General features: G+C 36.5%; 2 protein-coding genes across 2 annotated transcripts in view; one reads left to right on the forward strand and one right to left on the reverse strand.

Moving 5' to 3' along the window:
* LOC125042760 (signal peptidase complex catalytic subunit SEC11A-like) overlaps positions 1-5,159 on the reverse strand; it is a 15,403-nt gene extending 10,244 nt beyond the window's left edge. Inside the window, exon 1 of the mRNA XM_047638620.1 lies at positions 5,027-5,159. Within this exon, the coding sequence (XP_047494576.1) occupies positions 5,027-5,077 (51 nt within the window). The 5' untranslated portion in view covers positions 5,078-5,159. The remainder of the gene's footprint in view (positions 1-5,026) is intronic.
* A 522-nt stretch (positions 5,160-5,681) lies between these two features.
* LOC125042449 overlaps positions 5,682-7,500 on the forward strand; it is a 3,076-nt gene continuing 1,257 nt past the window's right edge. The window contains exon 1 of the mRNA XM_047638082.1: positions 5,682-6,461. Within this exon, the coding sequence (XP_047494038.1) occupies positions 6,401-6,461 (61 nt within the window). The 5' untranslated portion in view covers positions 5,682-6,400. The remainder of the gene's footprint in view (positions 6,462-7,500) is intronic.

Here is a 7,500-nt window from a genome sequence, read left to right on the forward strand (position 1 = left end):
CTGATTGCATCACAAAAAACCTGGTTGAAAATGAAGATGAGATGGCAGATGTATTAGTTGATGATCTTCTCCCCTCTATCTGTGCACAGCCTGACCTTCATTCATACTGCCTCTGCCACAAGTAAGCTGCCATCCTCCTGAGCTATCATGGTCCCAGTCCACATTACCCCCTTTAACCCCTTCCCGATGGGAATGACGTGTAGGTACGTACTATGCCCACTGTGAGTACTTGTTTGATTGTTTTTACACATAGATGGCTACACTTGTACTAAGTCACCAATGAGCCAGTTACGAGTACTGCTTGTCTCGCCCGTTCACTCTTTTCTTTGATTTACAAAATATATTACGTTATCTTATTTTGCTGTTACTAATGTTAAAAACACTATAATAATTATAATGTTTATGATAAAAATAACACCATTGATATTCATAGCACTAGTAAAAATTATGTTTTTTCCGTCAATTCAAATCACGTAAGGTTACAAGGTCTACTAATTGACTCCTTTGTGGCTAAGCACTAGCACAGCCTTCTATGGACAGACATTTCACAAAAAATATAGAAAATAGGCACAGCATTTTCCCCATTTTTTGTTCATTTTCCCCAGCAGCATTGGGTTAATAATGTATTCCTACAGGATATGTGTAGCTATTCATCAAATTATAATTAATCATATTATTCTGATCCATACTGACAGGGAATGCCAGGCAGAGGTGGGCAGTATTGTGATACATGTATTAACAATGTATATTCATCAATACTTTTGTATTGGTATCAGTATTGCCCTAGCTATTAATTAACAATATTGTTTTGTCAGTATTGCTAGGGCATTTATCTCAAGGTGTATCATAAATAATTGATACTGGTGAAGAAGTACTAGTTATTATTGAGGAAATAAACTTTTTACTTACTACTTGAAACAGTATATATTTACATAACTGTGCTAAGATAGGGAAAATCTAAGGGCTTTATCAAAGATATAATAAAAATTTAAAAATAAAAAATATATATTCGATGATATATGAAATCTGACGAGGCAAAGAATACTATCAGAAATAAAGAAAATATTTTGCAACAAATGCCACAAGGAGACTAAGCTAGCCTTCCTCGCCTTGCAGAACAAGTTAGCTACATGGTAACTCAATAAACTATCTTAGCTCATGCTACAGCCAATCACTGTGAATCTCTTAGATATGCATCACACTTTAATTAATTGATTTTGATTTATATAATATTATGCCAAAATAAGTATTTAACAAATGTTTATTCCTGTTCTCCATCATATGAGCATTTGTTGTTTATTTCTTTCCTAACATTCTTGTGAAAACTATCTCACACTAAAATTGTTACAATCTCAGGGATAACGCTAAATTCTAGAAATACAATAACCATATTCCAGTTGCAGAGATATACCAGAGGTTTGTTCTTCCCAACCAGCTTCATTTTGACCATATTGATTAATAGTTAAGCTCTTACAGCCAGGCATGCTTACAGCCATCATGAAAAACCAACTCATCATGACAGGTACAGCTATAGGCATCATGATGTGCTAGAGTGAGTTCGAGCGGGAAGTTCTGCTACATGTGGAGGACACCCAGGTCAAATGGTTGGATGGTTGCCAGAAGTCACCTGAATGTGTGACACAGAGATTTCTGGGTGTCATTTTAGTGTCATTCATGCAATGCTGTGTCAAAGCTTCCATGGCCAAACCCAGACTCAGATTTTTCAATTTTGTACTCTGTTTACTACATGAAATTTCTGGGTTTTTGTTTTTTTTATATAATTTCTTTTCCTTTATAAAATACCTGTAGTAAGCAAAATTGTCCACATCTCCCCCCCAAAAAAAATCTCAATTCCCCACAGGATCCCCCAGATTGCTGACTCAAGTTGCGGATTGTCTCTAATAGTTGTAGTTATCTTGTAAACAATTATCTATGAAACAATCTTTTCCTGCATCCCAGCCATCACGTATGTGTTTACAAACACCCTCTATACTCCAGTATACTACTCCCAATATAGTATTGCCATAGGGCATACAGCATTCCAAAAGCTGTGCTACTTTTCCATTAGGTAAAAAAGTATTGTTACTATCACACCATAATGCTCAGAAGGTTAGGGCTGATATACTTTATTTAGGGAAAAGCTATTCCCATTAAGTGTTTAATTCATTTATTAGTAATTACCAATGAAAATCATCTTTAAATCAATGGGCCAATCAAAAGTAAAGACTGTGTCATGCAGTTTAATCAATGGACTTTATGAATGTGTGTGCCCAATGTGTATGAGCATCACATTTAGGAGGCAAAAGTAACAGAAAGTACAATATGGCTAATGTAAACAAGGATGGCATTTGCCGATGCATGGAAGCCATGTAAACTCTTAATATAAATCACTCAGCAAGTTTAGTTTATCATGAATTAAAGAAGTTCTGACACATCACCAGGAACGAATTTTTAATGAAAATGTGTAACTTCCATTAGTAGGACTATTTTTCTCTAGAACAACAAATTATAGTAAATATTAAAAAAACAGAGGTTATCAATATAAAGGCACAACCCTTAATACCCTAATATAAAATTATTATGGAAGCAAGACATTAACTTACTGATGAATAAAGAGAAAAAGTAATTTTAACAAATTTGTTGTAGTGTATCATAATTTCTTTATGAAATTATAATGAAATGCTTTTGAGTGATGTTTTGATTTTTTTTTTTACTACAAATGAGATAAAAGTACTGATTAAGAGAGAGAGAGAAAGAGATAGACACACTGTGTGTGTGTGTGTGTGTGTGTGTGTGTGTGTGTGTGTGTGTGTGTGTGTGTGTGTGTGTGTGTGTGTGTGTGTGTGTGTGTGTGTGTGTGTGTGTTTGTTTATATATATTTATGTATTTTTTATGTATGCATATAAATTATGATTTTATTATGTATATATATAGACAGATAGATAAACAGATAGATAGACATAGCAATAGATATATATAAATATCAGAATTTATGAGTTTATTGATAAGAGTGGTGAAGATTAATGAAGGCATTTACTGGTGAAAGTGACCCACTGTACCTAATTCTAACTAGAAAAAACAATATTTACCTTATTGAACTGAACATTGTTTTGGAAATACTATTTAATCCCATTTTTAGTGAAATTTTCATAAACAAACTGTTAATTCTCATTAGTGCTGCCTCAGTTCAGTGGTTAATGCTCTGTAATTGGATGATTTTTTTCCAAGCTAACGTTGTTTGGTTGTTTGAACTGGTCTAATAGGATGATACCTGGCAATAATAAATACGGACTTAACGGTTACAAGACCCCTACGCTCTTGTTCAGTGTTTGAAAATGGGTAGTAATGTCAATAGTTGAGAAATCGTTGATACTTCCCGTAAATGTTACAAGAGACGAAGTTTAGTAAATCCGGTCCCAGGGCTACGTCACTCGATATTTACTTTCCTTATCATTTTCATTATAAATTTCATCTAAGGCAGTTTTCATCCACTTGACAATTTTCTTTTTTCTACTAATTGCAATAAAATGTATCTATTCACTAAAAACTCTTGAGGTGTGGGTGAAGAATGCTCGTTAGTTATTTTTCTTTTAAACCCATCCCAACAGGTCACACCGTGAGGCGTCATAACATACAGCTCGATCTGTGGCGTGCGGCTGTATGCCACGGCAGTGCGCCAGAGAGCTACGGGCCAGTGATTCGGCTTGATGTAACGAACTCCAGCGCTCAAAGTCAGCATGTTGCCATTGATCGCCAGAGCGTAGAGTTTTTAAAAAAATTTCATCACCCGTCACCAAGGAGTTAATGTTAGGTAAAAATGAGGCATGTTTAACCCAATACTAACAGGCCACGTGTATCAGCGTCATAATAAAATGCTTGGTCCGCAGGGTAAGCCTATATGTGTGGTGACACGCCAGAGGACTTGGAGCGGGACATTGAGCTTGACGTAGTGAACTCCCGCACCCAGTGTCTGGCTATTGCCAGAAATCTCCAGAGTTTAAAAATTTCAGGGATTTTTTTTCACCTGTCAGCATTGGGTTAAAGTTATTTTTCACAGGGTAAGTAAAAAAAAAAAATTAAAAAAAAATTAAAGGTATTTGTTATAGAGAGCAAAACACTCCAGAAATGAAGTCTCAAAACCAAGGTATCAGTGAACCCAAAATCCAAGCCTAACCTTTCTTACTTTCTATTTATTCCCTAACACGGCCAAGCCCCCTCTATACCCTCCCTTTCTTAGCACTTGCCAACTTACAGAAAATTGACATGAAGAACTGTGTGAGGGTGAGTGATGATATACAGTAGATATTTTCAATATTTTGCAATAAATATAAGCCTAGAGCTTACTACCTCTCTGGTATTGCTTGTTACTCTACTTTTTATGCTCTGTATGATGGCAGTGTCCATTTCCCTCTGTCTCTACATTGCTCTTGGTAAAATTAACCAAACTAAAATCTAAAAAAAAGGAAACCAATTCCATTTCCATTACACAAAATTTTAATCATGCCATAAAAGTTATGTTGGTCATTAAAGAATAACTTATCATTGTGCATATGGCATTTTAATTAAGCAATTGAAGCATGAGATATATGAAAATGACAGCAAAAGTGCAAGTGTAATTTGCCCTTAATCAGTGCCTACATGATACCTATAGTTTATTACTACTGACTAAAATATGATGTCTGGGCTGCATACATCAAATACTTATCATGGAAGTCAAATCCTTGTAATTAGTGATATCCAGATTTGGTAAGAATCACTTTCTGAATTTGGGACAAAAAAAATATATGTTGGGGATCATTACAAAATGTGTGTGGAATTGTAAAAAAAAAGAAAAAAAGAAAAAGAAAAAGAACTAGGCACTTCTGCTGGATCAAAGACTAGAACTTCCGAGACTATCCCTCAGCAAGCACCGTTAGGCTTGACAATCAGGTCTGACAAGCTGCCGCGGCCAATCCATTTTCCATCTGCTGTTTGAAACTACAGATTTTCCCCTCTCTTTTTAGACCCTTAGCTTTGATGAGATTACCTGACGTATGTTCATGCGTCTCAAGTCATCTAGAAAGTGTAATTGCAACATGGTGAAATTCTTCCGTTCCCAAGCTGTTGTACAGGTGTCACGGCGGCCGGGGATGTTTACGCTGACGTGCTGTGCTGCCCAATGGACTACGAACGCTTACATGTTTTTATGCTGTATATTCAGTTTTTAATCGAAAACTGAACGAAAGGAGTCAGTCATGATAAAAACAGTTATTTTTTTATTTCCATTATTACTTTCTTAATGTATTCTTCTTGACTGTTTTATGACTTTACCAAAGTGTTTGTAATGTAATTGTGATTTTTTATATTCACTGTAATTATGTTTAGCCTTAGATAGTTCTTGATATTGCTTTTCTCTTATTCTAATGTTCTCGTGAAAATACTTAATGTTTGGGAAACCTTGACGTTTTGCGACTTGTTACAAGACATCTCTATTTTTAAAGAGTAAGTCCGTTGTCATCCAAACAAGAGCGTCGAGTGACGTGTGGATTCGGCGTTGGTCGCGACGCAGGCCTCGCTGACGCACTTTAACGCGCTCTTATAAGTTAAAACACTGAAACTTAATGGCAGTCTTAGATTTTTGATGAAGTGTTCAGTTCGAATCCTAGACAACATTTTAGTACAGTTTTTGAAGTGGTAAGGACATTTTTACAGTTTGAATTGTTTTCATATGCAGACAAGAATGACCATGAAATGGGTTGGCAAAAGTTAAAGGTAATTTTATAAATAAAAGCAGTAGTGTCTTGCTTCAGCGGGAACCATTTAGAATAAAGAGAGGATACTGAGAGTTTTAGAGGGTCTGGATTATAGCAGGGTAATGCCGGAGTAAATATAAATCAATGGTTCCTAAGAAAAAAAGTTCCTTGTAGTGGGTGAATGGGATAAATATGGGTAATACTTTGGTATACATTTAGGTTAATGGGACAATATGTAGTATAAGGTAGTGGCAGAGGTGGGTAATAAAACCTGCTTAAAATGATAGAACAGTACAAACCAAGACAGTTCTTCTATGGCAATATGTGTGCAAATGCTTCCCAAGGGTGCTATATGTTAAAGAAAAGTGAATATCCACCAATTTTGGCTAAGGCGCTCATCCTGTTTACATTGCGAGGGTGAATTCTAGACGCATGTACTACCATGGGGGTCCAGAGGGCAGAGCCCCCTGGCTAGGTAATATATACCACGGTGTTAGGTTAGGTTGGATGTTGGGTTAGGACGTTTTTAACAATCATGGGGGTCTTGTTTTACCTCATAGTTTCCCTGATATATTTCATGCCCTCCCCTGCTATCGGGACTATCAAATCAAGATTGTCGCTGAAGATGATGATCATATCTCCTCAACAATTCATTTCCATAAGGAACAATGCCTAGAATTGTTGAAAGCAGTGGATTTCATGCAGAAAAATATCAAAATTGTTTTGAAGGTAACCCACTACCCTTTTTTACATATTGACCGGTTAATGTTACCGAGAATAATGCACAGAGATAGAGGGAAATAGACACCACCATCTTGTAGAGCATAAGAAATAGCCATATACATCACAGGTACAGCTGCTACAGTCTCATGTTTACCATGAAATTATGAAAATATCCATTGCATATCACCCTCAGAGACAAAGTCCACAACACCCTCACACAGCCAGATTTTTTAATGTCGCACTTTCTATAATTCGACCTCCACAGTCAAGGTATGTGTTAAAAATATTGGTACAAGTAAAGTTTCAACCAGCTACATTCTTAGCCCTGATAGCAGAGGAGGGCATGAAAGGTACCAGGGGAATTACAGGATAAATTAACCCCTCAATGATGTCATCAGAAATCCCTCTGTGTCACTGACTCTAGTGACTTCTCCCAACTGTCTTGCTGTTTGGCCTGGGAGTCCACTACATGTAGCAGAACTTTCCATGTGTTGCAACGCATGTAGCAGTACCCGGCATTATGAGGTGGATTCTTTGTCTTCCAGCTGGGGGTGGTTGCAGGGTGGGCAGGCTCCTGTATTGTACTTTGCAGTTACTCGTTTAGTGTGTGTTATTACTATAGTTGTGTATTTACTGTGTTCTATTCATATCTTACCCCGTAATTTCCTTGGTATCTTTCATGCCCTCCCCCCATAGTTTTGATATATCAGGATAGTAGGGAGTGAGAGGAATCCATTGCAATTAGTTATGGGAAGGTATTCTGAAAACAATACCACATGTAATGGCACTATAATAATGAAAGAGAAAAACTGCTCTCAGTAATAATATATGCGTAGGCAAAAAATTACATAAAATATGAAGAAAATGGGTCATAACAAATGCTGCACAGAGAGTATGTCCAAAGTGATTGGATTACCGTCTGGGGGCAAAGCTCCTTGGTTAGGAACGTTTTTGGTGTATACAGGGATGTTTGTAATTTCTTAGGAATGGCTAGACTAATAGGGACTTAATCTTCACAAACATTACTAATACTTTCATTTATATC

Source organism: Penaeus chinensis, chromosome 32, assembly GCF_019202785.1.
Source record: "Penaeus chinensis breed Huanghai No. 1 chromosome 32, ASM1920278v2, whole genome shotgun sequence".
NCBI classification, from domain to species: Eukaryota; Metazoa; Arthropoda; class Malacostraca; order Decapoda; family Penaeidae; genus Penaeus; species Penaeus chinensis.